At 44.8% G+C, this 27,947-nt stretch overlaps 1 protein-coding gene across 1 annotated transcript in view; it reads left to right on the top strand.

The window, feature by feature from the left end:
* The window catches only part of LDLRAP1 (low density lipoprotein receptor adaptor protein 1), a 68,194-nt gene that overhangs the window by 28,429 nt on the left and 11,818 nt on the right, over positions 1-27,947 (top strand). The window contains exons 2-6 of the mRNA XM_053398742.1: positions 8,264-8,406; positions 10,074-10,186; positions 17,364-17,478; positions 22,512-22,584; positions 27,670-27,747. Coding sequence (XP_053254717.1) covers positions 8,264-8,406; positions 10,074-10,186; positions 17,364-17,478; positions 22,512-22,584; positions 27,670-27,747 — 522 coding nt within the window. The remainder of the gene's footprint in view (positions 1-8,263; positions 8,407-10,073; positions 10,187-17,363; positions 17,479-22,511; positions 22,585-27,669; positions 27,748-27,947) is intronic.

Raw genomic sequence — 27,947 nt, 5'->3', positions numbered from 1 at the left:
TTCATGCTGTTTCTCTACCCTACCCCATCCCAGATCTGTCCACTTTGGCAGAGAAAGCTATAAAAGGCATAAAAACAAGACTTTGCATACTGCATTTGAACCCCCAAGCAGAAAAATCTCAATTCAGTATCGGCTGCAGAATTCTCCATCTTGAGAATCTTATTTTTAAAAGGCAAGTTTATAGCCCTTATGGCTGCAGAAGATGGTATTTAAAGTGAGTGCGGGAAGAAATTTCTGTGTGGGCTTCTGTTCTTCCGAATAAGTAGTAGGAGCAGAATAAATAATGCACACTAAGCTGTATGCAGATGTGCATGGCTTTTGCATAATCCACACAGGCTGCAAAATTCAACTTTGCAGAACTTGGATTTTATATGTTTTCTGGACAGTGTGTGAACAGCCCTGCTTCTGAGGACATTTCTGCGTGTCCACATTTGACTCCTGAAGGACTAATTTTGTATTACGGCATAAGCTTTTCTGGACTTGAATCCAAAAGAATTCAAATCCATTAAGTTTAATCCTCCGTTGCAGATACAGATACATATGTTGTAAGCAGTGAGGCCAGAAAGAAATGAAATGTAAGAAGCACAGTGAGTCTTTACAGCAGCCGTGATCGGTGATGCAAGAGTTTGGCAATCCTGAGTTGATTAACATCTAGTGTGAAAGGAAGCCATTGTCTCTATTTAGACACAAAAGACGGGTAGAACACCTGTAAGCTGTAAGCGTAATCAAGAGGCTGTTGCTAAGAGTATAATGGGAGGAAGTTGTTCCTAAGGGCACACATTAGTTCAAAATGAGGCATGGTAAACTAATTGCCCTTTAGTGCCACATTATGCTCACAATCTGGCCATTTTTATACATTATGCAGAAGCAAATCAGAGGTTCCCAGGAGGGATGTAAGAAGGCATTCTTTTCCATTCCTCCCTGCATTTGTTGCATGCACCATTGTTTCCCTTCCGCTGCGGTTAAACTTTAACCAAAAACTACATTATTCATCTCATTGTCCGCTGTGGTGAAATGAAATTAAATACGCAAACTGCATTGCCATTATGTTAACTTTACGCCATTCATTTCCACACACAGGAAATGCAATGCTAATGTGGGGAAAACACAATCAGTTATGTATCATTTGTGGACCAAAAGCAGCAGCAACAGTGAATACAAGTCATATTTGCTGGATCGATTTCTGTTCCAGACATGGGACGAATTAGCGAACATCAGCAATTTCTGTAAAACTTTCAATAAATTATAATTTTTTTAAAAGGCCGAATAAATGATAATAAAGAGTTATTAGGTTGCAGTCCTATACACCAGGTATGTGGGGGGCTGGTAGCCCTCAGATGTTGCGGGACTATGACTCCGTTATCTGCTGGCCATTCTGGCTGATGTTGATAAGACTCCCAATTCCCATCTGGAGGGCTATAGGTTCCCTTCTCCGACTATACACTCTTTCCTCCTAAATCCAGTTGAAGTCACATGACAGTTTCTGAGTGCATTGATTAGTGTTGGTGCACATTTACATAGAGGCGAATGGGGAGACACTACTGAAAACCTAAAGCAGAACTGCTTGTTTGAAGCAGCTGGAGAAAATCAGGCAAGCCCAGTAAGCTTGCCTGTTTTGTGTGAGGTAAGTCCAACCGCTCGCTGCAGTTTTAGTGTGCCACATTATTGCACGCAGTGCCTTCCTCCTGAGTCATCCTGCATATTTCCCCCCTGACTAATTCTGCTTTGCAATTAGGTGGCATAATTATGAGTCATGTAGGATTACCTTGCAGGGTGTGTTGAGCTTTAAGGGGCTGGTTGTTGCTTGCTCATTTTAAAACAGACGCCTTCTTATTCTTCACAGGTGGGAATTGGTCATAGCATATTCTGCTCCTTCAATAAAACACACACCTTGATATGGAATCCGATCGTAGAAGCTGCTCTTGTTGTTCAAAGCTTGAGAATTTGGACAAATGTATCTTGGTCAAAGCTGCCTCTCTTAAGTCCTCCTCTCTGTTCTTATGAAATCACTCTTTTTGCCCGAGTTGTCAAGCATTGTTGTTCACAACTCCTCAGTAGAAACGCATTGATATGTGCTGGAATGACAAAAGGTCAAGGGTTCTGGGCATTGCTGAGATGCCAAAGTAATTGTTTCTGGCGTGGGCTGGAAGTTCCTTGATAAAATTGTAAGAAATGGGCTTGTTTTATTTCTGAAATTTTCTAAAAGCACGCTTTTGTGTAAAGCATAGATCATAGCTGTCAACTTACAGATTTGAAAATAAGGTGCCAGCAGCCTCAAAAATAAGGGATCAGCAGCCAAAATAAGGGATGTTCAACTTCTGAGCCCCTCCAAGCCAAAGGCAGAAAAACCAGCCAGCAGCCAAACGAAGCCTCAAGCGGTGGTTCCCACAGCGCAGCAACCCGGCAAAGGGGATGCAGCAAGGAAAACCACCGTCACCACTCTGCTGGGAAGTGCTGAGCAAAGGCGAGTCCCCAGGCAACGCGGCCGATTTGATTGGCACAAGGCATGCAAGCTCCACCCCCCAGTCGTTCTCAGACTCCTTATTGGGTGAGCAACGCAGCCAAGCAACACAGTTGGCGCCTCCCTCCTCCCTGGCTGGCAGGGAAGGAGGGAGAGGAGCTGCTTCCTTTGAAACCCGGGAAATTTAAGGGACATCATCAATAAGGGACAGCAGCGGGACACAGCGCTGGGATAAGGGACTTTCCCACCAAATAAGGGACAGTTGACAGCTATGGCATGGATCCCAGGGCAGTATAATTAAAAATAAAGAAATCAAACATCAGTACAATCAAAGCAGAATTAAATCTTAGGAATAATATACCCAAAACTATACAACCAGCTAAGACAATACAGTAAATACATAAAACGCTGCTAACCCAGAAACGAAAATAAGCAAGCTGTCCAAAACAGCGGGTTGGCAATTCTTAAACATGGCCAAAGTATTAACATTTAAGTAGCAAGGCTATGTCTTAACTAGAGTTGAGCTGAAAATTTATGCAGTTTTTTAAAAAAATCCCCTGGCCTTTCTCTATCAATGAATGAGAAAAGAAATGGATAGGTTTTTTAAATCAAAGGGGAGAGAAAATATCGGTGAAAATCTCATGTCTTGGGCTGCAGGGCTTTCTTGACTTTTGAGGTTTTTGGCAGTGTCCTTTCCTTCACTTTGCAAATCATCTCACATCTGGAGGGCTACCAGTTCCCCACATACCTGGTGTACAGGATTGCAACCTAACATCTCTTTATTATTATTTATTCGGCCTTTCATCTGCACTCTGCAACCATTTTGGGTTCCTGCACTTCAGTTAAAGCCCAAGAGAAAGGTACCATAACGTAACCCATGATTAACTCCATTGGGTTGGATTACTGCAATGCACTCTATTTGGGACTTCCCTTGAGAGTGAGACCTCTCTGCATATTATACTTGTGCCTGGAGATTTGCTCTGGTTGCCCATTTGCTCAGGTTCAAGGTGCTGGTGTATGAAGCCCTTTACGGCTTGGGACTAGTTCACTTGCAGAACTGGCACTGTTATACATGCCACATAATGAAATGAATGTTTTAGTGCTGCAACACCTTCATCTTGGAACTCCCTGCCTATTGATTTCAAGCACACACCTTCCTTATCTTCTTCTCAGGCCCTGCTTAAAACAGTTCTGTTTAGGCAAGCCTAGACAGACATGTAGAAGTTACATGAGCTTTATCTCTTTTTGGCTACTTTTGAATGTTTTTTGATACTTGTTTTTAACTCCCCCGCCCAAGAATATTAATATTTTATTTCATATTTTTGTAAGCCACTTAGAAGCTTTCTTGCAAACAGGCAGTATACAAATTTTGTTAAATGAAATAGTAACTCCTCCCATAGGGCTTTTTCACACAGGAAGTCTGAGCAGCTGGGGAGGCTGAAGGAATGCTAGGGAAATCTTTCTGAAGGAAAGGAAAACACAAACACTATCTTTGACCACCTTGTGATGATGATAAGATGAGCTCCAAACCCTACGCTGACCCTAAATTTCTCAGTGCCCTGAGAACAAAATGCTTTTCACAGTGTAAGAAAATGTTTGAGAAATGGGGGGGGGGGGGCAGATTTTGCTAGTCCTTCTCCTCCTCTTACCTTGTATCTGGACCTTCCTTTTCGAAATCAATAGCTGCTTGTGTTTCGTTTTAGATCCCGCCTTTTTCTTATTGTGGGGGAGGGGGCGCTACCTGGCGCAGCTGCTGGAAACAGGAGAAACCGCATACAGTTACCTTCTCAGTTTCCACTAGAAGGTTTGCAGGGAGAGTGTGTCCCTGAGGCCTTTCTGAGCAAACAAAAAAACCTCTTCTCCCTTTTGCTTGTTGGCATCAAATGATAGCCTGAACTGGTGCCTAATTTTAGCCTCTTGTCTCCTGCTTGGGTCTCGTTTTGCGATATCCTTCCTGCAGTTTTTTTAGAATGGAGCTTTACTTACTGCAATTCATTGTGGCTGGGCTAGAGCTCAGTGGAGATAAATCTGTATTGTGTAGACTTCCTGTCAGGAGGGGGGGGGTGGTTCATGTGTTTGGAGGCATTTCCTGGTACTTTTGAGCAGGGAAGCGAAGGAATTGGGGGGGGGAAATTTCATGTGAACTTGAGTCTCGCCCATTGTCCCTTACTTTTTGACAGGGATGGAGCTCAGGCCAGAATTATTATTTATTACTGTTTTAGACTGCCAACCCGATATCTCTGGTGACAAATAGCTTACAATCACCAAATTCCTTTAAAATATGGTTTTAGTTGCAAACGTTCATTATTTGGGGCTGTACAGGGTTTTCCTCAGCTTTGTATTTTATGTTATTGAGTTATGTTCTACTCTCTTTCAGTGCTTGGTATTAGTGTTTATTTTATTGATTTGTTTTTTGGCTACTCCTTCTTCTTCTTCTACATATTATTTTAGACTGTCTCCTGTAACCCACTTAGAGGTCTTTTTGTTCTAGTAAGAGTTGTCTGCTAGCAAACAGAACTACATTTCCCAGGAATCTTTGGGGGAAGCCATGGCTGTTTAATATTATACTGTATTGCTTTAAATGCATGGTGCAGAGGGCTCCCCTGCCAAAAATCTCTCTCACTCCCCCTCCTGCCCAGTGCTTTAGTAGTGCATACCTATGCACGGTGACAGCAAGCACGTAGACAGGATCAGAAAGAAGAGCTTGTAAAAAATAAATTGCTGGCTGTGCATCCTTCTAGCCCTGGCAACTAGCCAAGAGGGTAGTACTTCTGGCTGGGTGACATCACTAGACACTACACAGGCCTTGAGGTTGTGAAAAGCTAATGAAGAGGAGAGCCTGCTTAAGCCTGTGCACAGATGGTTTGTCTTTTTGATAACTGGTTTGGAAGTGGGCAGGGGATTTGAGGCTGCTCAGTTATTGTGGGAGAGGGTAGAAGCAAGTGCACAAATCATGCTGTGCAGCAGGTCGTTCCTGCCCTGTGAAATGTGAGAGTTCCTCTTGAGCTTTGTATCCCGAGGTTGACTGGGTAGGCTCAGGCTTGGGGTTATAGTTTCTGCTTTCTAGTTGGTACAGGCAACTCCCCATTTACGTGGGGGTTACGTTCCGAGGCACAACATGTTTAAGTTAAATCACATATATCCCGAACATTGTTGAAAAAGCCTGCAAACACCACAATCACTCCCTCCAAACCTCCTTGCTCAAACTCCAACTCTCCACAGGCCTCAAAGGTTGGTGCAAGAGCTGCTGGGATTGCACTTGCAAAGGCTCGTGGGATTGCTTGACACTGTTTTCATGCCATTTTTGCTGTTTTGCACTCTTTTGGGTCTGTTTTTGCTCCTTTTGTGCCACTTCCAGGTTTGCGGTGATGCACATGTTTGTGGTCATGCATGCCTTGAATGTGCACAAATGGAAAGTTGCCTGTATGTGACTCTGAAGACTGTGCTCTAAACCAGCTTCAGAGCAGGGTTGGGAAAACTTCCCCACCCCATCGCCAGGCCCAGGGCGGCTTTTCCTCTTGAGTGACTTTCTGGAGGCTGCATACCAGCAAATGGGTGGGCCAAAGCAAAAATATGGTCTGAGGCCGGAGCAGCAAGTAGATAGATGCAGAATTATACTTGCTGGTGTCTTTAGTGTTGCTACCCCATGTGGTGAACCACTGAACTTTCAGGTGGAAGCTTTCTTATTGGAGAACCTTCCCAGCAGCCTCTGCCCATTGAGTCACAGGACTGTAGAGTTGGAAAGGACCATGAGTGATTGCAAAGTATTGGAAGACACAAGATTTACCCAACCTGGAAGAGTGGCAGATGAAGGTGATGGACTATATGGAACTGGCGGAAATGACTGGCAGAATCCGAGACCAGGGAGAAGAGTTGGTGGAAGAAGATTGGAAGAAATTTAAAGACTATCTACAGAAATATTGTAAAATTAATGAATGTTAAAATGATGATTGGATTGAATAGGGGGTATTAGCAACAAAGTTAATAAGAATATGCAAAAATGAATTGATAATGGATGAAAATATAGAGTTATAATATGTTAAGATATAGAGTTAAGATAAATGAAAGAGGGTAAGGATTTGCTGATTTGATTACTTAAATGGGAATACAAAAAGGGGAGGTGTGAGGAGGTCAAGGAAACAAGCTAATGAGCATAAAGTTATAAAAAATGGATCTGTTTTTAATTTTCTTTTACCTATTCGTTTTTTGTACGTTGTATTTTTATTTGTATGTCTTCTTTTTTATGTACTTTTTTAGGTTTTCTTTTTTGTTGTTCTTTTCATATGTTCTTTTTTGTATTTTGTAAACTGATGTTTTTGTAAAATTCCAATAAATATTATATATATAAAAAAGGAAAGGACCATGAGGGTCATCTAGTCCTATCCCCAGCTGTCCATTGGATTTTCCTGAGCAGGAAGGAGTATAAAGGCCTTCCTTTTCCAGCTGTGTTTGCTGGAGCAACAAAGTCAACTTGAGCTGGGAACTGTAGTTTGCTAAGGGTGCTGAGAGTTGTTAGGAGACTCCCTAGCCACAGTCCCATAATTCTCTGGGAAGAGGGATTGGCTGTTAAACCACTCTGGGAATTGTAGGGGGGAAGGGGTGGAGGAATTGTGTAGTTTTATTCACTGCTGGGCAGTTATCACTGGTTACTAGTCATGATGGTTGTATATGACCTCCAGTAGCAGATGGAGGCCGTATGCCTCTGAAAAGCAGCTGTTGAGAGATCAGAAGTGGGAGAGTGCCATTTCTCTCATGTCCTACTTATGGGCTTCCTGTAGACATCTGCTTGGCCACTGTGAGAACAGGATGCTGCACTAGATGGGGCCATTGGCATGATCTCATAGGGCTCTTGTTGTTTTATCTTCTGGGACAATTCCTGCCTACCCCTGCCAACTTCAAAGGTGGGAGGAAGACCAGTTGCCTATCACATTTGCCAGAGCACAGTAAAACCCTTGAAGCCTGAATGCAGCTATACTCTCTCTCCTTTCACCACCACACTCTCAAGGCACCCTGCCTTAAGCCCTGTTCTTGATGAGCCATTATGGGCTGTGAAGTGGGAGGCTGGCCAGCTGAGCCATCCAGTGCAGTCCAGCAGGATGTTCCAGTAATTTTGTTGCTCAGCTCTTGTGCGTTGATGGAAGCTTGCTCAGAAAAAAAATACCTGCCGATTGTGCCCCATGTTAATTAGTACAAATGAGACAGCTGTTAGTTCGTTTGCGGGGGAGGGGGTCAATCTATAATGAAGCATAACACCTTCACATTTCTTGGCCCAGCCATGCATATTATCCTTAGGAATTTGTTCCAACTAGCATATATTGAGGAAGTCTGTTGCTCTTTCATTCCCATGCTATAACTTTGGCCGGCACTGAGAAGCCTTATGAGTACAGGAGTTAACAGAATGCATCCCCAGCCTTTGCATGAACCATTGATGACTCACAGGGCAGTCTTCAAAAAAGAAATTATACGCAACCTCTGGGTTTTTATTCCATATTTCCAGCAGCGCAAAACCAATTAAGGGGTCGTTTTTCCTTCCTCCACAAGCCTTTTAACAGAAGGGGTTGCTAAAGCATCCCCACTTGTTTGAAAAATGCAACACAGAACAAGAAGTTTTAATTATTATTTTTTATAAAAAAAATTTTTAATCCCACCTGTCCTGAGTACAACCAGTTGTTATGAAACCCGAAACATCAAGTCAAGTGTCCCAGGTTGAGGGGGAGGGCAGTTGGGGCATATCCCTTCTATCCAATCATTTAATGTTTCGTACCAGGTACCCTTAAACAATAAACCTTCTTAATTCCACAGAGCTCCCGGAAAACTGGACCGACACCAGAGAAACCTTATTGGAGGGTATGCTCTTCAACCTGAAGTACCTGGGCATGACACTCGTCGAGCAACCCAAAGGTGAAGAGCTATCCGCTGCTGCTGTCAAAAGAATTGTAGCTACGGTGAGCTTCCCTTTACTTCATACCCTCACACCCCCAAATGTCCTCCGTTATGCCTAGGCTAGAAGCGTAGCAGCCATAGCAGTATATGTGCAGCTTCCATAGCTCTGTCCTGTTGAATCCAGAGCAGCGCTTGAAAGCTGAGTTTTTGGCTCTATCTCCCATTCAAACTTAAGATAGGTTTGAAAGTTTACTAGAAATGTTGATGACTTGTGCTTTTGTTTTTGTAATTCTTTGGAGGATCTCAGATGGGGGCTCTGTTTCTGTGGTCAAGTGAAGGGTGTTAGCAGGTTTGGAAAACCCCCAAAATTCACAAAAGTACAAAACATATTTTAAGGAAATTTTTGAACTAGGGGTACAGAGGGGGAACCCCAAACAAGTGCTCAGTGGGCATGGAATTCTGGTTAGATGTTGGGAGGGGTGGAAAAATGAGGAGGGAGGGAAATAGGATGGAGCGACTAGACGTCTGAACAGCAGCACTTTGCACTGCAACTTTCTGCTACAGATCCTACGTGTTAACACTTCAATTCGGCCTATAGCCATGCACTCTAAACTTATGTTCAAGAACAGTAGGGAAACTCGTTCAAGTGACATTAAAAACCATTAAAATTCAGTTCATAAAACAGAAAGCAGTTCATAAAATGCATAAAATGCTTTGCAATTATAGGAAATTAGCCAACATAAAAGTGGCCTGATTTATAGCAAGTTACTAAAAACTTGCTTGAATAAAGGAGGCTTTGCATATCTTGCTAAAAATCTGTAGAGTTATACTTGGGCGGGTTTCTTGTGGCAGTGGATTGGGGTGGTAGCTAGCAAAGATCCTGATGTTTGTCCCCATCAAATGAAGAAAGAGGAAGAATATCTTAAGCAGGGGCCCATCTGATGACCCTTTATCCATAGGAGGGCTCCCATGAGGTGTGGAGGTGTTTTATGGGGCCAAATAAACCGCTACGTGATATATTTGAATTTTATTGTTTTGTATGCTTCATTCAATTTGTTTTCCTTGAATTAGAATTAGTATGAATCGTGACATCATGAAGCCTCATTTAACCTCTGCAGTTTTCAAAATTCGCAAAAGAGTTTCTAGGCCACGGATGAACCTGCGGCTCCCTGGGTATTTTTGTTGGTCTCCAGTTCCCACCAACCCCAGCAAACATGGTCAGTGGTTGGGAAGTTGACGTCCAACAAAACTGGTAGGGCCACAGGCCCCTCACGCTCCTGTTCTAGGCCATATGAAAGGCTACCTCTCATGTGTTACCTGCTCCTGCAGCTCAGCTATGTGCTGTGACTTGCATATATTCTCCTGGTGGATAGGAGGAGAAAAGCTCATTGTTTGCAAAACCAAACCCCTTGGTTTGTAAACCAGGGTGTTTTCATATTAGAGAAAGAAATAAGAATATGCTGAAGAAATGAGAACCTGCAGCCAAATGTTTCATTGCAGAGCGTCCCTGTTCAGTGCCTTCCTGCACGATACTCTGTTCTCTTCCTCTTCTCACAAGGTTTACTGAAGAGGAGCAAAATGGTGGAAAAAAATATTTGCAGGTTTGGGGGCTGTTTCCAAGTAACAACATCTGCCTGTTATTCCTGTACATAGTTAATATGTGACTTTTAGATAAGTTGATTTATCTCCACCAGACCCATGAAACACGTTGAATGTTTTCTTTCCCAAGGCAAAAGCAAGTGGCAGAAAGCTCCGGAAAGTAACTCTAAAAGTGTCTCCCAGAGGGATAATCCTCAGTGACAGTGTAACAAACGAGGCAATCGAAAACATCTCAATATACAGGTACGTTCCAATTGTAGTTTTTAAAGACACAGAGTAAGTATTTAAGGCACGGTGGTAAAACTGTGATACTGGCAGATGCAAGGAGCATGGCTTTCTCAGTGGTGGCCCCACACCTCTCAGATTCCCTTGCCAGGTTAATAGATACGTTCTCTGTGAAGAGTGTTTATCCACCACTTTACACACATCCCTCCAAAAGATACTCTAGACTGTGTACTGAGTGGGGCCATTGCTATACAAGTTGAGACCCCCTTTTTGAATTCCCCTGAACTTGCCCCTATCCCCACTTTCCTTAGGCTTCACCAGTCTCCTATTATAATAGGCTCACCGCTTGGACTTCTCATTCCATCCACTCCTGTGCTTCTCTCAGCTTTCCTCTTTCTGATTCCTCACCAGGCCCATGCTTCCCGCTCAGTCTTCCTGCAAAGACTTACACAGGCACAGCAGCCTCCTCCTCACAGCCTCATTGTTATGTGCAAATGCAGCCACACAGTCCCCTAGCACCTTAAAGACTCATATGCTGTGGAAAAGAGCCGCACGTCATCAGATGCGTTACCCCCAGTTGAAAGGTGTGTGTATGTTTATAGGCAGCCCTGTATAGGGATGTTTTTAATGTTTGATGTTTCACTGTGGTTTTATCATTTTGCCTCTACATAATAATCATAGAATTGTAGAGTTGGAAGGGATCTTGAGGATCATCTAGTCCAGCCCCCTGCAATACAGGAATATGCAACTGCTACAATACAGGGATTGAACCTGCAACCTTGGCATTATCGGTGCTGTGCTTTAACCAGCTGAGCTATCCTTCTAATTTGTTGGAAGCTGCCCAGAGTGGCTGGGGCAACCCAGTCAGATGGGCAGCATATAAATTTATTTGTTTATTTAGGCTGCAAAGGTAGTGGGGGTAAAGAAGTAAAGAGTGGGTTCAGATAGCATGAAATGCAAAAATTACAATTTGTGATAATTCAATTGAAGCTTAAACGTACGCTGATAAACATTGCAGCCGTTCCCAACAGCACTTATTTGGTGATGACTCAGTCATCTTAGCTTTGCTGAGCTAATTAGCGCCTGCAGCGGGACAGGAAGCCATCGCTGTGATCATCCCCAAATGAATAGAATCAAATGTCTTGATAAGTTCTCATTCTGCAGCTTCATGCTGTAGCCTCCTTTTGAAATCCCCTTTGCAGGAGAATTGAAACCAGTGGTGGCTGGTAGGCAGAAGGCAGAAAGGTCAACAGTTGGTGGAGCCAAAGCCAAGGAGAGTCAGAGCCAAATAATTCTTGTTTGCTCCACATCCTCCTCTCTGCTGAGTTCTATAATGGCAACGCTGAGAGTAAGGAGGAGGAGGCTGACAGCCAGGGCCACCCTGGGACTGGATTTAAGTAAGAAAGCAGGTGGGAGCTGTCAGAGGCCTTCAGCAGTTTCCGGGAAGCTCGGTCATTAGTTGAAAGTAGTTCTGGGTGACGTCTGTGGCCTTCTTCTTCATAGCCTCTTGCGTACACTGTGTGGAAAAAATCATTAATTTCAGAGGCTACCAGGAGTGGTATTTTACTCCTAAAGATGAATAAAGTTTGTAGATGTCACTTAGGAGGGCCCCTCTGGAACCCGTTTTTCCAAAAACACACTAATTTTTTGCTTGCTGAATGGATTTCAGAGTCTCTACTGCTGTTACAAAAACCAGCATTTAACAGCTTAAAAAAACCAATTACAGGGAAAGAGGGAAAACATAAGTGCCTCTTATAAAAACAAAGCACTGTGAAGCTCCATGTAGGACAAATGTAGGCCACACCGGAGCACAACAAGACACTTAATGCAATGTAAATTAATTTTGAATGTATTTTAAACCCTGGAAAACTCAACTGGTAGATCAGGCACTGCTTTCCTCAAGAGGAACAGCCCCTTGCTCATGACAAAGGGATGCTTGGTACAGCTTTGTGCTATGGGACAGCCATTTGAGGGTACAGTTTTGGGGCCAACGTCACTAGTATTTTTATGATTAATTTATCACTCTTGCACCATCAATATGCATGGTGCATTGCAGAATACAAGAAAACATAGGAAGCTGGTTCACTCACAATGCCAAGCTGTAGTTTTTCAACAAACCACAAGTTGTTACACAGATGACTAAACCAAACCATGGGTTTTTTCTTCACAATCCTGTCGGATATGGACATCATTCTGCACAATGGTCAGCAAGGCCAGTTTCTCTGTCACGCTGCTTATCTATGAATGCCCTTCCAAGAAGAGGTGCAATACCCACAGCTGTTTTTGTAAGACAATCCTCTGCAACCTCCTGCCTATGAGAGGTGTTTTGGACTTCATTGCCATTACCCCTGCCAGTGGCTAGGTTTTCTGGATGCTGGTGTCCAACAAAATCTGGAGGGCACCAGATTGGGGAATGCTGTTAGAAAGACATCCCTCAGGCACCAGCCGTTATTGGCTTGTAGAGTTCAAAGCTGTTTTTCACCCAGTCCAAGGGAGCGTCATCCTGCCAAAAGGGATGTTCCTCAGCTCATGGGCTGAGCGCCTGCCGTCATGCTGCTTTAATGATGCTTGAACCTGTGAGAGTTTGAGGATGATCTTCGCAGGCAGCGTTTTCTCAACACCTTTCCATCAGTTTCTCTTTATCATTTGTAGCCAAGGACCACAGAGAATTGGGGGACAGCGCTGGGCTTTGGAGGAAGTGTCAAAACGCATTTGCAGTCCCAAGATGTGCAAGCTGAACTTGTCTCTTCATCTAGTGGACAGCTCACTTCTGAGTTGTCCTGAAACTTAAGTGCGCTCTGACACAGTGCTGCTGAATAAATAAATGACAGACTATATACCCCCAGGACAAGATTTATCCTCTCCTCCTGAGAAAGGTCATCAGATCTTCATCAGGCTTGGTGTGGGGGGAAAGATAATTCAAGATGCACTGACTATGCTGCTTTGAACTGCTGCTCCCTGCAAGTGATGAGTGATTTTCCGCTTCAAGTCATGTTCTTCTGTTGCAAAACTTGGGGTGAATGCATGTGCGCTCCTTCGGGCATTTCAACCTGGCCTCTCCCCAGGTCACACACCCTCCCGAGCCTCATTCCTCACTAGGCCTGATTTGAGTCCTCCTTGTGTGTTTTTGGCACACTCATTGCTATGCCCTCTTTTGCCTCTAGCAAAACTCTGAGGTTCAAGAACATAGGAAGCTGCCTTATACTGAGTCAAACCCTTGGCCATTTAGCTCAGTACAGTCGTACCTTGGATCTCAAAATGCCTTGGCTCCTGAACAATCAAAACCTGGAAGTAAGTGTTCCGATTTTTGAACGATTTTTCAGAAGCCGAATGTCAGGCGTGGCTTCCGATTGGCTGCAGGAACTTCCCGCAGCCAATCAGAAGCTGTGCTTTGGTTTCCGAATGTTTTGGAAATCGAACGGACTTCTGGAACAGATTCTGTTAGACTTCCAAGGTATGACTGTATTGTCTATGTTGACGGGCAATGGCTTTCCAGGGTTTCAGGCAAGGTTTTCTCACAACCACACCTGGAGATTCCAGGGATTGAACCTGGGACCTTTGCATGTAAAGCAGATGCTCCACTAAGGCTATGGCCCTTCCCAACTAAGAGCTTAGGGCTGATGGGAATTGTAGTTGAAAACATCAGTAAGACACCAGGTTGGTGGAGGCTGGTCTGTCCTTAGTAGCAGTGGCTCTGCAGGATTTCAGACAAGGGACTTTCCCAGCCCTTCCTGGAGATACCAGAAATTCCACATGGGGTCTTTCTACCATTGAGCTACAGCTCTTCCCCAACTCAGAAGGGAGCTCTCCACTTAGATTGGAAATGTGTTTGAAGCTTCCCTTCCTACCAACCCCAGCCTTGCTCCCCACCTGTCTGTGGTCCTTGGCTACAAGCAAGAACAGCAGTTGGTAGAAATGTGCTGAGACGCCTGATGAAGACCTGGTAGCCTTTCTTAGGCAGGGAGAATGAAGCCTACATCTTGCCCTGGGGATTTATAGCCGGCCATTTTTAAATACAAAGTGGCCCATTTTTAGGCTTTTGTATAATCAGGACATTGATGGGTGGGTGGGGGGCAATAACTGCTAAGGAGTAGTTGGCTGCTCCAAGCACCTGGCATGCACATCACTCACTCCCATATTGGTGGGCAGATAGGGTGGCCCCTCCTGGCGTGATGCCCATGCTGGCCTTCAGCTTCTCTAACAGAATGGGGTGGGCACATTGCAGAAGAGCAAGAGTTGGCAGGATTTCCTGAGCTCAAAGTACTCTTCCCCACCCCCGCACACTCTCCTGTTTTAAAAATGGAAGCACTCCTTAGAAAGCAGAGCTTTTGGGAAGATGGATGAGTATTTGTTTTTCTGCATTTCCCTAGCGTTATAAGATCTCAGCCTGGAAAATTGCATTCTCTCTGCTTTGATCTGATAAGCAAACTCTATGAATCTGTGCATGGTGTGTGCCTGAAACTTTCATTTGTTTCTCTTATTTGTAAGGCAAAGCCTCACAATATAAGTGCTGTGCTGTTTGGTGCAAAGCACATAGGTTTATATTAGAATTCAGCATCCTATCAGCTTCTGTTTTTGTTTTTTAGTTTCTAGGCTTTATGGTGAAAATATTAGCTGTGAAGTAAGTGGCCAGGGACTGATCATCTCAGAAACTACTGTGGGGAGGCTGAGTTGGATTTCCAGTATTGTGGGTGCTTTATATCTGCCTGGGATAGCTCAGTTGGTGGAGCATAAGACTCTTAATCTCAAGGTCGGGGGTTTCTCTTGCCTACAGGGAAACATTGGGCACAGCTGAGAGAGATTAACCCCAAAAATGTTGTGGTTGCTCAGGTACCCATGGCACTCTATTGTTAGTGCCACTGACCAGGGGCTGCTCAGTCAGGGCTTCAACCCTGTAAGGAGGCAAGACAATCCAAGAGTCCCATTGGGAAGCAGGGCTCCTCTTCTAATGTTCCTGGCTTCTCCCTCTCTCACTTCATACGCTGTTCCTTCAAAGAACCTAGTTCTAAACCATGTAGAGCAGGTATGGCCTTTAGCCAGATTTCATGTGGTGCCAAGGAGGCAGAAATGGTGAGAAAGTGGGTGAAAGAAAGAGACAAGATGTTGGGAGAAAAGAGGATGGCCCCAGGCTCTTTGGTCTTCAGCCCCACCTCCTGCTGGTGTGTGGCCCCTGACAGATTACCTCTGAGGGAATGTAACCCCAGACAGAAAAAGGATTGCTCTCCCCTGCTGTGGGGCTTTAAAGGCTATTAAAAGGTAAAGGTACCCCTGCCCGTACGGGTCAGTCTTGCCAGACTCTGGGGTTGTGCGCCCATCTCACTCAAGAGGCCGGGGGCCAGCGCTGTCCGGAGACACTTCCGGGTCACGTGGCCAGTGTGACATCGCTGCTCTGGCGAGCCAGAGCCGCACACGGAAACGCCGTTTACCTTCCCGCTAGAAAGTGGTCCCTATTTATCTACTTGCACCCGGGGGTGCTTTCGAACTGCTAGGTTGGCAGGCGCTGGGACCGAGCAGCGGGAGCGCACCCCGCCACGGGGATTCGAACCACTGACCTTTCGATCGGCAAGCCCTAGGCGCTGAGGCTTTTACCCACAGCGCCACCCGCTATTAGCAGCTCTTTAAATTGGGCCCAGAAGCAAGGTGCTCTGAGCACCTGGCCCCTACAAACAGTTTTGATGTGTGCTAGGATGTCTTCAGAATCTCACACACCCTTCTCCCGCTTACGTCTCTACATTTGAAGGCCTGCTTCAAATGCCATCTAAGGTGTGCCAGCTGGGACCTTTTTGGTTGTGCACCCAATGTTTTGGAATGCTCTCTCTGAAGGGGAGGTATCAACCTGCCTCAATTGCTGCCTGCGTTCTGACAGGCAGTGAAAACCCTTGACCTTTTCTGAAAAGCACCGGCAGATTGATATATACTGCTGCCCACACTGCTGTGCTTTGCCACTGAGAGTTTGGTTGGGTTGGTTTCACTGTTTAATTGTGTGTGTGTGTGTCCCCAATTGTTTTATTTCTCTGTTGTGTATTTTACACTGTATTAAACAGTATTGCTAATTTCTCCTGTGGGGACTTTTTTGACAGAGGGTAAGGTAGAAACAATTTTAATAAAATTATTATTTAGTGTTTTTACCTCGCCTTCCTTATCAGTCAATCAAAGCTTATTTGAGAGTAAAAACACAATCAGGCATGAAAATCAATGCCGTCGGAAAACAATGCAAAGCCATAGGGTTGTCTCCAGTGCTAGTCGTACTCAGAGGAGACCCATTTAAATTAATAGACATGACTACTGTAGGTTCCTTAATTTTAATGAGTCTGCTTAAGCAGAACTTAGTTTGGCACAAGAGCACTCTTGTCTCTTGAGGTTTGCTGCAACTCATTCTACAGTTTTAAGATGCCTGCTGTAGATAGACAGACAGACAGAAATGCAAATATATCCATTGTGGAATATAAGTGTAGTAAGGCAGTAAATATGAACAAGTTACACGTGTAGATATAGCTTTTACATTTTGCTGGTCTTATAGCTTTCAATTGTTCTATGTATACTACTTAATGATTTTTTTGACCGATGGCTTTATAAACAAATAAAAATAATTGATAGTCCATATTTACCATGTGACAGGTCTGAAAGCTTTCTGTGAAATGTTTCTTTATAAATGTGGCATGTTCAGGCTCATAAGTCCACAAAAGAGAATTAGGGCTCTTCCTCTTTAGCAGCCTAGATCTTGGTTTCTAACAAGAAAAGTTTTCTTCCCTTTCCCATGATACAAGAACTTGGGCCCATCCACTAAAGTTGAAAGATTCCTGAGAGACAAGAGAGACACTTCTTCACACAGCACATAGGCCACATTTATGCCATACATTTAAAACTCTCACTGATTGGCAGGCGGGTGTAGTTAGGGGAAATGGCCTTTCAAGCTAAATTGGACCCCCTGGTAGGCCAGAGGTCCCTGCCCCTGCCTTATCCTATCCTTCACCAACCTGGTGCCCCCCCCCCCGATACCTCGTACTGCAACTCCCATCAGCCTGAGTCAGTTTGGAGACACTTTTGTAAGACCCCTTGCATGCGTGGTTTGCCGAATTTTACAGAGCTAGAACTTGTGGTGTTGGAGGAAGGGAGGCCTGGGTGCAGAGTGCAACCCCCCCCCTTAAAAAAATAATAATGTGTTTTTAATGTCTTGTTTTGCCAATGTTCACAGGATATCCTACTGCACAGCAGACAAAGTGCATGACAAGGTGTTTGCCTATATCGCACAGAGCCAGCACAATGAGAACCTGGAGTGCCACGCTTTCCTCTGCACCAAACGGAAAATGGTCAGTATTGTGTTTTAATAGCTGGTTGAGCAATGCATGCAATTCTTTGCGGTGAGGTGACAAGGGTGGGGTGATGGAAGCACCTCTTGCGGGCACAGCTTGTACAAGGGTGCAGAAGGAACACCAAAGGTAATGTAAGACCAGCAGGCTTTCAGATTATGTTTAAGAGTAACCTGGGGTTCCTCAGAAGCTTATCCAAAACCCCTGAGTGTGAAGTTCTGCTGTGGGGTGGATAAGCTTTAAATGCGCAGTGGCTCACCTGAACCACACTGACAGATTAGTGATGGGTCACTTGGCAGAATCAATAGCATGGTTTGTAGCAGTAGATTGGCGCTTGAACCCATAAGGAGGAGAAGACAAAACCTTGACAGATGTGAATCTGACCTATGTCTGCCTATCTGTCTAAATCAGAGGTGGATGATGTCATCCTCTCCAGATGCTGGAACTCCTAACTCGCCCCAGCCCCAGCCAGTACAACCAAATAGCGAGGTATGGTGGGAGTTGTAGTTCAGCACCACATAGGCTGTCCCTGATCTAAACCAATAAAGACATATTAAGGATATTGGACCTAGAGCAAATAAAACTGAAGGTGCCTTCTGTTGTTTTTCCTGGTATCATCAGCATCCCCATGTCTAAAAGCTGTCAAATTCTGCAAGTGTGCTGTGACAGGTATATGTGAATCATCAAGAAAAGACTCGGTGCAGATAGAAACCCTGCATGTTTGCTAGAGAGGTGGGATGCAAACACTGCAAATAAGTCAACCTTGCATGTGGTCCTTGCACCTGGTTCCGCATTCATTATGTTCTATTTGGAGAACAGCCATAGCCGCATGCATGTTTGCATGGAGACAATCTCAGATTCAATCTGTGGCTTCTCCAGGCGGCCGGGGGGGGGAGGGGAGGGTTCAGGCCTGGATCTCCCATCCTTTTCTTTCTTTCCTTTAAACTTAAAGAAAAAACACTCATTGCTTACAAGGTGGCTGAGCACATTTTAAATTACAGGGCTAGTGAGACCCTGGCCACCCAGCATCTTAATATTTCCAGAGATGTCTATACAAAAAAAATAGTATGCGCAAATTTGTGTCATGGGCCTGAGCCCAGTAAGCCTTTCAGTTTACTTACTTACCGTATTTTTCCATGTATAAGACTAGGTTCCACCCCTAAAAATAATGTCAAAAATTTGGGGCTGCCTTATACACAGGGGCCATCTCACTCCATTTTCTTAAATTGGAGTCCCCCAGAATAGGGGGTGTCTTATACATGGGGTTGTCTTATAGACGGAACGGTACTTACTTACTTACTTACTTACTTACTTACTTATTTACTGATTGCATTTATATCCCACCTTTATCTCAAGGAGCTCAAAGTGCCATATATGGTTCTCCCCCCATCTCATTTTATCCCCACAACAACCCGGTGCGGGAGGGTAGGCTGAGAGGTGACAGGCCTGGGGTCAACCAGTGAGCTTTGAGGCCGAGTGGGGATTTGAACCCTGGTCTCCCAGGTCCTAGTCTGACACCCTAACCATTGTGCCGCACTGGCTTCTTCAGTGGGTGGGGCGTTTTAATCCCACCTTTTAAAAATACAAATGTGTTTTAGATCCTTCTGTGCTTTGTTTTATGCTGGCTTTAAGGTATATTAGTTATTTGTTGTTGTAAATTGCTTTTAAGTTACATCAGTAAACAAAAGCAACTAATAAGTTCAATAAATAATAATAGTACCTATCAACACCCCTTTTTGCAGTTGGCACTTAATTTCTGTTGCAGAGCCTAGGTGGAGAAAAAGCATTAAAAATGAACCCTCAATGTGGGAGTGTTTAAAGAGGAGAACTGGTGGATAGTGGAAGGGTTTGCCCAACCCCAGGTGCTTTGAACTACAACTCCCAACTGCTGTGCCGGCTGGGGCTGATGGGAGTTGTAGTCCGAAGTATCAAGGGGGCACCTGGTTGACAAAGGCTGGGTTAAGCAGGTGCCTCCCAGTCTCTGATGCTTCCCTAAAAAATTGCCACACCAAAATCCTCTTAATGACGACTTCAGTCTTCAGTGTCATTTCTTAAATGACCTTGTAAACTTTTGATGCAGAAAGAACAACAAAGTTCTTCTCTCTCTCCCCATGCACAAAAATATGTGACATTATAGAAATATGGGGAGAGGGTGCAGAGACCTTGATTGTATGTCTTAGTTTCCCCATCTCTGTCATATAATTAGTCTATATTTTTAGCGGCTGGGCAATTCTCACCCGTATCTGGGTCTATTAAACTTGATTTGAATGTGACAGCCGAAATTGTAAACAGCTGTGAGGAGCTTCATACTTAATTACCATATTTAAGGAGCGGGTTTTTGTTTTTGTTGTTTGTTCTTCTTTACCCATCATAAGAAGAAGAAGAAGAAATGTTTTCCTCTTCCACCAAAGATATAAATGGCTCAGTCTTTCAAATGAGATTTGGCACAGATACAAGTTTTGTCCATCTCCTAACTTGCTGCTCCCCTGTGGCAAGTAAAACTTGCCTGCAGGCCACCCTGCCGTAAGATTTGTAAATTGGGAAGGGAGGTGGTAATTCCAAGCTGTTGGTGAGTCCTGGGTCAGGACCAAACATACATGCATATACTGGTTGCCATTTTGTTTCTGGGTCCAGTTCAGGGCCTTCACATTAGTGTTTAAAGCCCTCAGTGACTTTAAGTCCCAAGCGGGTGGCGCTGTGGGTTAAACCACAGAGCCTAGGGCTTGCCGATCAGAAGGTCGGCAGTTCAAATCCCTGCAACAAGGTGAGCTCCCATTGTTCAGTCCCTGCTCCTGCCAACCTAGCAGTTCGAAAGCACTTCAAAATGCAAGTAGATAAATAGGTACCGCTCTGGCGGGAAGGTAAACGGCGTTTCCGTGCGCTGCTCTGGTTCGCCAGAAGTGGCTTAGTCATGCTGGCCACATGACCTGGAAGCTGTACGCCGGCTCCCTCGGCCAATAAAGCGAGATGAGCACCACAACCCCTGAGTCATCTGCGACTGGACCTAACGGTCAGGGGTCCCTTTACCTTTATCTGTCTACTTGCCTGCAGACCCTCTGCTGGTCCCTCTCCCCATCGTCACCCCCCTCTGCAAGTTGCAGAGTGATTCTCTGGAGTCCTCTGTACTGGGAATGGGCATTTTCTGTCAATTTCAGTTTTTCTGAATTGGTTACTTTTCCAATCATTCGTTTTATTCTCCCCATTTCCACATGAGCAGGTACTATTTTTACCAGTGTTTTGCTGCAATTTTCTCCTATTTACATGCTTGTATGCAATCTTCCCTAATGCACATGTTTTTGCAAAGTAATATAGTGCATTTTGTATGTTGTTGTTTCACAGATATCTGCATTTTTATGCACGCCTTGCCCTACCTAGTCTGTGCATTTTTATACACGTGACCTAGGCAGAGCATCACATTGCAGGACACAGAAAAGTGGAGATTTTGAAGGATGGCTGTGTTTACGCTTGTGTATTGCTTCAGCAAAGTGTGAATTAGATAGGTGTGCCATTAAGTGTGAACTGAGTCAGTTTCCTCTTCCAGCGCCATGCCATGCTCACTGTCATCTGAGTGATGGTCTCTCTGAACGACCATCCTCTCTATCTTGTGCCCTGTCATGGGGGTGGCTACCTTATTGGTCTCCTCTCACTTAAGTTGGTGGAGTGAAATTCTTGTGCCAGGGCTGGAGGTATTGATAAGGAAGTGGCTATGGATTGACAGGGTGCAGGATATGACACACATGGGCTTCACCCACCCCCATTGCCTGAGGCAGCTTTAGAGGAGTGTCACTGGTTTGGTCACACTGGGCGTGCAGCCTCAGGGACACTGCAACTATAATTTAGAAAGGAGCACGAGAGGCAAGGGGCACCGAATTTTGGGGTTGCACAGGGCGCTGCTGAAATTTGAGACCCCAAGGGTTCCCACCCTGTATCTGCACTGGCAGAACAGCTCCACTGACAGTGCGTTCCTCTGATGTTTGCAACATGTCTGGCCTTCCGCTTGCATAGCGGGGCTTCCCTCAAATCCTCTCTCTCTCTCTCTCTCTCTCTCTCTCTCTCTCTCACACACACACACACACACACACACACACACACACACCACAGCTCACAAATTTCAAGTAATGACGTGTGCCTCAGTTGATTAAATGCCAAAGTCTTTATTGTTGGTTTTATTACTGTGGCGTGCACCCACTATCTGTGCTTTCCGGAAACAATTGAATGCATTTTTATTTTGACAAGCTTTTTCAGCAGGGTGCCATTGGTGCTTGTTTTGTTTTGTTTAAAATCTGTATTTAGTTGTGTTCGGTAATGCACTTTAAACTATTTTTAGCTGTTTCCAAAAATATATAGCAGATGTTAATTTTAGGGTGCACTCTGCTCTGATATTTTTCTCGATTTCAGCGGTATAGAAGTTTTGGTATAGCATGTTTCAATCAATGAGATAGCTTCAGCACTGAGAAGACTTGTGCAGCTACAGCTCCTTTTGATTTTGGTATTTTTAAAGACACATTTTGTGTAAGGAATTCAGTCCTTCCGTTTCAAGTGCAGGGTGAGTCAGTAACACCCCTCTCTGCATGCGCACACACAGAATTTTAGCCCAAGTCCTGCTGCATCCTGCCATTGCAGAGTCCCCACTGACATGGCTAAACTGGTCTGTAAGCACACGTGTGGTTGAGAAATCCAGAGGACCACTTTAGTATGGGCTTGTTCAGTCTGGCTCTCAGCCCTCATCTCTCCCCCCACCCCCCAAGAAAAAGTCATTACAGATTGAATATAAGCACCCCCAAACGAGTGTCTGAACTCATTCTCTGAGTTCTGCAGCTGCCTCTCTCCATAACAGTGGGCGCCGCTGCTGGCATCAATATTGAATTAAGTCTTGAATGGTGGCATGGGACTTGTAGAGCTGTAGAATGAGGAACGAGTTCCTGGTTTAACATCTCTCAGCTGCGCGGAACCTCCAAATGATTTAAATCTACATGAAGAACTGTCTATTAATACACCGTTATAATCGCTGTTGTATCTTCTTCTTCTCCCAGGCTCAAGCCGTCACCCTCACAGTTGCTCAGGCGTTCAAAGTAGCATTTGAATTTTGGCAGGCGTCCAAGGAAGGTGAGTGTGGGAACTTACATCTGCCTCTCGCTACCTTTTAGGCACAGCCCAGCCTTCCCTAACCTGATGCTCTCCAGATGTTTTGCTTCCATCATCCCTTACTGTTGGCCATGCTCCCTGGGGCTGATGGGAGTTGGAGTTTGACAACATCTGGAGGACACAAGGTTGCAGAAGGCTGATATATCCAGAAAATGTGTAGCTGGTGTATTTTGTGTGTGTGTGTGCGCACGTGCGCCTTTTGTTGTTGTTGTTTGACTTTTTCCCTAGGAGCAAAATGGTCTTTTTATCCCTCCACTTTTAAAAATCAAACAAACAAAAAAACCACCAACCAAGGCTCAGTCAATAAAATTTCAGATTACTTCAGAAAGGGTGAAATTTCAGAAAGGGTGGCACATGCTTGTTTATTTATTAAGTTGCTTTTCCACAGTTTTTACGGTATATCCTGCTTGATTGTTAAAAAAAGTGATTTACAAAAGGATAAAACAATGAAATTATCAGTAAAGATCTGTTAAAAACAACCATTTGAAACATTCAGAAGTAATTAGCATCAGCTAAAAAACACATTAAACTACACAACAGCATTCTACATATCTGGTTAGATTTGCCTAAATAAAAATGTTTTCCCAATTGGGAACCCCTGAGGACATTTGAGGACAGATATTCCTGGTCTAGGAATTTTGGGTCAAGGGTGGCAGATCTCATTTAGCTTCCCGGTACTTCATAGCACTGTCCTGAGGGAACTTTTCAGGGAATCTCACCATGTGCTACCATCTCCTGCGCCTGGGTTTAAAGTCTCATGCCTCCCTACTCATCTGCTGTTATCCAGAGGTCTCTTCCCTTAAATTATACCAGCAACCATTGCCTTCCTTGCTTTTATGCCTAAAATGGCCTCCCAGAACACTGATGCAATGCCACTTCACTCTTCCCTCCTCAAAGCCCATTTTCCCCACCCATGTATTTTTCTTAACCCCAATATTTGATCCCTAATGGAAAGAAAGGCGTGAAACAGATGTCTTCCCTGTCAGGCACGACTCACACATTTTTCTGCTACATCTTTTCTCCTTCACTTCTCTACTGAGATGCATGTCTGTCTTTGCAGCATTGATCTGCATGCATACACACACTCATGCACACGATGCTTCAGGCAGGTTTTTGGCGGAGCTTCTTAACTTTTTTTTCTCAGGCACCCAGCATGTTTAACTATTTAAATAAGCATTTGTGCCTCTCTCTCTCTCTCTTTTTTTAATTTTCAAAACTTTACTATGAAGTTAAAATTATAGCCTGGTAAGAGATTTAGAATAAAAACAGAAAGGAAAAGAATGGAGGGTGGGGGGGGACTTCTAAAAAACAAAAACAGCTTTCACAGACATTACCACGTAAAATAAAATACATTTTCAAGGGACTACACTATAAATTAGATGCTACAACAGAAACTAACCTGATACAGAGAGAAGACAAAACAAATGTTATGAGTACCAGATAAAAGCCATATTTCACCCGGACTAGCTATTCCCTTGATTGGCCTGCCATATGAGTAACAAATAGCCACCAAATGGAGACACCCTGCACCCTGCACCCTTTGGCTGCACCCTGGGATACCCTTTGTTTATGAATCAGTTTCTCAGAAATGGCAATATACATGACTATATTAAACAAAAAAAGGAAAAACCCAAGTATTCCTTCCAGCCCTGTGAAATTTGTGTCTCTCTCTTTTTAAATAGAAAAGCCTATTCTTTACATATTAGTACATATATAATATTTACACATCGTTCTGCCCGGACACTCAGGTCCAGCTCCGAGGCACTTCTGGCAGTTCCCTCACTGTGAGAAGCAAAGTTACAGAGAACCAGGCAGAGGGCCTTCTCGGTAGTGGCGCCCACCCTGTGGAATGCCCTCCCACAACTATCTGACTTTTAGAAGACATCTGAAGGCAGCCCTGTTTAGGGAAGTTTTTAATGACCAATGTTTTAATGTATTTTTAATCTCTTGTTGGAAGCCGCCCAGAGTGGCTGGGAAAACCCAGCCAGATGGGTGGGGTATAAGTAATAAATTGTTGTTGTTGTTGTTGTTGTTGTTGTTGTTGTTGTTGTTGTTGTTGTTGTTGTTGTTATATTTATTTATTTAACTTTCACTCTTGAAGGTGACTTTGTGATTGTCACAAGGGCCAGCCAATCAGTGTTCTGCACCATCAGTCTTTCCTTGAAACAGGTGCCAGTAGCTCCGAGGTTCAGTTAACTTTTGAAATGTATGCATCTCTGACCTACGTACAGTACCTGTAATTGCATTTACTCTCATTCACCTTTCACCCCTCCCCATTCTCTATGTTTCTTATAGTCGCCTGACTTGCAGAAACTTACCAAGTGGTGCTCCTTCCATTTCCTTCATCTCTCTGCCAGCAGAAGTTTCCCTTGTTTCCCCTTCTTATTCCGGCCCTTCTGAGGAGCCTGACAGTTGGCAACCCAACCCCTCTGCCTCTCCTCCCCTCGCCTGAAATCTAGTTTGCAAAGGCCATTTGGGCAGAGGACTGTTTCTGGCTTATGGGAGCCTGTAAAGCACCGGGTATATTGTTAGTGCTGTATAAACTGTATTATATGAACACAGAAAGCTGCCTTAGGATGCGTCATCTAGCTCAGTGCTGTCTGCTCTTACTGGTAGCAGCTCTCCAGGATTAGCTCTCCTTTTATCAGCCCTGTGACCTGAGAGCCTTTCAACTGGAAGCATGGGGATTTGAATCCAGGATCTCCTGCATGCCAAACACTAGCTGGGCCACTGAGCCACCACCTACAAAGCCACATTATAGTATGCTTCAGTGGGGGAATAACTCCCTTTTCTCTCTCTAATAGAAGCACATGGGTGGTTGCCTAGCAACCACCCTGGCCTAAGGATAAGGAGACATGTGGCTCTCCAGCTGTTGTCCAGCTATTGGTGTCCCTAACCATTAGCCATGCTGGCTGAGGTGGATGGGAGTCCATAAAAACCTGAAGGGTGCTAGAAGGAGCAAGGCGGGTGGTTGCTAGGCAACCTCCCCTCCCAAGTGTTTCCCACCATTCTCATCCATCACCGCCATCTCACACAGGCTCTGAAGAAATGCTGGGCCTTCTAGTCCTGGCCAGCTGTGTGGTGCCAGTGGAGGATATGTTGATAAAGAGAAACCATCTGTCCTTTTGTCAGCGATGGCCTGGTTAGCGCAGCTGCAAGCAAGATCGGCAGCTTTCCAGGCAGGCTGTAGGCTTGATTGGGTGGCCTTCCCAAGTCTTGGGGTCATGCCAGTATGAAAAGGCCCTCCTTGTCGCCTGCACATGTTCAGCAATTTGGCACTGGCAAAAGGTTGGTTGCAGGGAGAGAGATTTTGTTCCCTGGAAACCCCTTTCTCCACTTCGCTGCCCTCCACACATTTCCATGCCTAAGGTAGACGACAAGCAGTGCCCGTCTGCCCACCAGGAAGCCCAGACCTCTGCAAATCGAATCTCCTCCTGCCAGACATTTACAACAGCCTCATCCTTGTAAGAGCTCTCTCCGGTATTCAGTTTGCTTTTGGAGGCTGGGGTTAGACCATTGGCACCTGGGAGTTGGGGACTGGTGTACATTATCTCCCTTAATTAGATCTTAATTTATTTTAACTGTGGCCTCATTTGTGTTTTATGTGCTGTTCAGCCACCCTGGCCAAAAGGCAGGATAAAAATATGAATTGAAATAATGCATCTCTAGCTCTCGAGGCCTTGAGATAGCACAGTCAAGCAACATGAATAAGGTCCTAGATTCCAGTCATGTAGAGATCCATTTCCATGCAGGAAAGGGCTTGTACTCTATCAGTTGAAATGTTTTTTTTTTCTTATGCCAGGTGATCAAGTGTGCCATTTGTGTTCAGATCACCATCTGCTGCAGCCACCTCCTCACAGCTGCTCTGGACTGCTCATTCTCCCCCCCCCCCTCCTAGTGCTCATTTAATTTCCCCCCAATGCCCTCAAGGTAGGAATGCTCTGGGGCATTGTGGGAAATTAAAATAGCAGTCCCACAATGCCCTGGAGTCAAGCTGTGGCAGGGGCACTGTGGGAAATTTCAGTTGTTGTGTTCAGAGCATGGGCATAGCCAGGATTTTTGTTGTGGGGGGAGGACTTTGTTAGGGGGGGCAGAGCTGACGTGATTGGTCAGTTAAGTAGTTCTATTGCTTTATTTGATGGGGGGCAGCTGCCCCCCCCAATGACTACACCCATGATTCAGAGGACCATTTTTGCAGGGAAAGCTCCCCTCAGGGGCTAGAGCCAGGGGAGGCATTGGTTCAGATAAATGTTTATCATATGCGACTGGAATTCTTAAATCCCTGCGCTGGCTTCCACTGGTGTAGCTATGTTATTGAATAACTATATTATTAAATCCAGCCCGCTATTCTTATTATTTCTCTGTTAGGTACTTCGAGTCTCTCCAGAGAATAAATAAGGCAATAAAGGGTTTTTTAATGAAAAAAAATCCTAACAGAGAAAGCCACGCCACTTAAACCTTGGAGCCAAACTCTGCCTCTTGCCAGCCCAGTCAGTGTACTTGTGCTAGAAATTGTGCCTCCGATACTGCCGCTCATTTGCTCTGTACTTACATTAGAACTGAAGAGGATGTTGTAAAGCGGGCGGTGGGGGGGGGCCTTTTACAGCCTGGGTATGCTGGGTAGCTTTCCAAGGGCCCCATCCCAGTGGTGGATGGGGCCAGAGGGGAAAGTGAGCAGAGCAAGAAGAAGTGTAAATTTAACCTTTTGGTATAGTAGGCTACGTTTCTACACACACTCACATACCCCTCTTTGGCCTCCACCCAGACAAGCAAGCGACATTGTCAGAGCTGAACAACACATTCCGGCCAGACAAAAGCACTTAAGGAGGATGTGAAGCAGGGCCAGTAGGGGGCATGGCCTGCAGAGCATCCCAAGAGCCAGATAAAGAGACCTAAAGGGGCTGCATTCAGCCTACAGGCCAGAGGCCCCTCACCCCATTGCATGCAAGGTGTGGAAGCAGCTTCGTGGCTTGTTAGAGAAATCAGCCTTTAAAACTTAGCCACAAACTAAACGGTGTATTTGTCTGTCTTGTGTCCCCACCACAGAAAAGCGGGAAAAGGCCATCTCGGAAGGAGAAAGCACCAGCAGTCCAAGTTTGGATAGTTCTGCCTCATCAAAAGGATGTAAGTGGCTAAAGAAACAGATTCTGTTCAAAGGAAATGTGGGGTGAAATTGCCTGTCTTGTGTACCATGCCAGTCTGTTGGTCCGTCTTGCCCAGTACCTGCAGCCTCCCTCCAGGGTCTTCAGCTGCTGAGATCCCATACGGCATCTGCTCTGCATGCAGAAGGTCCTAGGCTTAGTGTGGTTAGAATGGGGGATACC

Source organism: Podarcis raffonei, chromosome 8, assembly GCF_027172205.1.
Source record: "Podarcis raffonei isolate rPodRaf1 chromosome 8, rPodRaf1.pri, whole genome shotgun sequence".
In the NCBI taxonomy this organism is placed as follows: Eukaryota; Metazoa; Chordata; class Lepidosauria; order Squamata; family Lacertidae; genus Podarcis; species Podarcis raffonei.
This window is presented reverse-complemented; position numbering and strand designations above follow the sequence as displayed.